Raw genomic sequence first — 1807 nt, forward strand, 5'->3', positions numbered from 1 at the left:
AGTCGACATTATTGTATTAAAATCTTGTGTTGGAGAGGTGTTGATTCAACTTTAGAACCAAGTATTACAGAGCTCTTGTACTGAATTACATTCTGGTTTTCATGATACTGTGTCTAGCCTCCATCAGGAGTTATCCCACAAAAACACATGGTCCATATAAACCCATTATTATATCATAAACACACCAGATACAGGGAATATGATCAGGGCCATTATTGTAAGAGCATCTGAAGACAGACAAGGAAGTTAACCAACAGTGAGCCACAGCAGGGTGTTACCTTGTTATAACATAGGGTGAAAAGCAGAGGATGAAGGAGCCAATGAAGATGCAAATTTTTTTAGTGGCGCGTTGCCTCCTCTTCTTCTGTTGTGCTAGACATCTCTCCTTCACACTGACAGACACAGAGAAAGATCAATTCATGTCTGACCCCACAGACAACATAATAACAATTTAGATCATTAGCATCACAAAACAGGTTTTGTATAGCCTTTAAAATAAGGGAAAAATGTTCTCCATTGAAACGAGTCAAACAGACCTGGAAACACAAACAACTCAGACTCTTGAGGTCTCTTGGACTGAAAGTTTAATCTCCAGTTTACTTTACCTGGGGTGAATATCGACCAGCAGAAGCAGAGTCTGCACTGTGATGACATCTATCCTCTTGCAGTGGGACCTGGCCACTCTCAGAACTTTCATGTAGGCGAAGCACAGGACGAGGAGGCAGAGAGCAAAGCTGCTGAGGTGAAACAGCACCGTGAAGGTCGCGTAGACGGGCAACTGCGACATTTCCTCCCCGTCCAGGTGAACGGTGCACGACGCGTAAGTGTGGCTGTATCCTCCCCAGTCCATCAGCAGCTGGGTCAGAGAGAAGGTGAGAGAGTGCAGCCACGAGTATGCCACGATCAGAAAGGCATCTCTGTAGCGCATCTTGCTGGAGTAACTCAGGGGAAACACCACCGCTATCCACCTGTCCATGCTCAGCGCGGCCATGCTCAACATGGTGTTAATGGTGAGGAAAGTCTCTGCAAAACTGACGCCTTTACAGAAAGAGTCCCCGAAGGGCTTTGCGCTTTTGGCCACCCCGAGAAAAGTGGAGGGCATGTTGATACCGGCGAGGAGGATGTTGGAGAAGGAGAGGTTCAGGACGAAGAGTCCGGGCACATGGGATCTTAACTCGGTGCTCTGGGTGAAACATAGCAGCACTGACACATTTGTCAACAACGAGACGACAGCTATCACCACAATGGACACTTCCAGTAGGAACTCCGGGATGCTCATCTCTCGAGGCTCGGCTTTAGCGGCAGTTGTGGGGACGATACTGTGGAGAGTCCGCCATGCTCTCTGCTCGTGCCCCCCAGCAGCTGTGAAAGATGCTCATTCTCCGGGCGCACATGCCAGAAGCGCACTTGTGAGCACGAGACACGCGGAGAGAACTGTCCAGTGCTGAAATTCCCAAACAAACCTCGCTGTCAGTGGCATGGGTTACTTTTTAAACCCAATAAATGTCCCTGCAATTACATTAATGATGGTGTTCTTTCTCCCCTCCGGTGTAAAATGACTGTTGTTTAGTCCAAAGTGAAAAGCTGTGGAAATGATGACTTCAGGTTCCCAAGTGCTCTCACTCTCTCTGTTTACTCTCGGTCATGCGCACTATCCAGCGCCTCCTCTCTCGTTGGCAATGCCGTGCGCCCTGCACGTGCAGTCGGTAGCTGGCTCATGTGACGCTTGAGCAATATTCATGCATGCAGTTAATATCAAACATGGGGGTGTCATGGTGTTTGCACACAAATTCCACTTTTCCGCCCA

At 48.3% G+C, this 1807-nt stretch overlaps 1 protein-coding gene across 1 annotated transcript; it reads right to left on the reverse strand.

Moving 5' to 3' along the window:
• Positions 1 to 274: 274 nt before the first annotated feature.
• LOC111653327 (G protein-coupled receptor 26-like) lies at positions 275 to 1460 on the reverse strand. Its single transcript, XM_023403874.2, has 2 exons — positions 606 to 1460; positions 275 to 392 (listed from the first exon to the last, which is right to left on the reverse strand). The coding sequence occupies exons 1-2, from the start codon at positions 1277 to 1279 to the stop codon at positions 275 to 277; spliced, it is 792 nt and encodes a 263-aa protein (XP_023259642.1). The 5' UTR covers positions 1280 to 1460.
• Between the last annotated feature and the right edge of the window lie 347 nt (positions 1461 to 1807).

This window comes from Seriola lalandi, unplaced genomic scaffold (genome assembly GCF_002814215.2).
Source record: "Seriola lalandi dorsalis isolate HSWRI2012SDOR001 ecotype SW California unplaced genomic scaffold, Sedor1 jcf7180001974010, whole genome shotgun sequence".
Taxonomy (NCBI): domain Eukaryota; kingdom Metazoa; phylum Chordata; class Actinopteri; order Carangiformes; family Carangidae; genus Seriola; species Seriola lalandi.

Coding starts and splice junctions, on each gene's coding strand:
- LOC111653327 (XM_023403874.2), bottom strand. CDS start 1,279: ATGAGCATCCCGGAGTTCCTACTGGAAGTGTCCATTGTGGTGATAGCT. Junction 393..605: donor CTGGTCGATATTCACCCCAG/GTAAAGTAAACT, acceptor TGTGTCTGTCAG/TGTGAAGGAGAGATGTCTAG.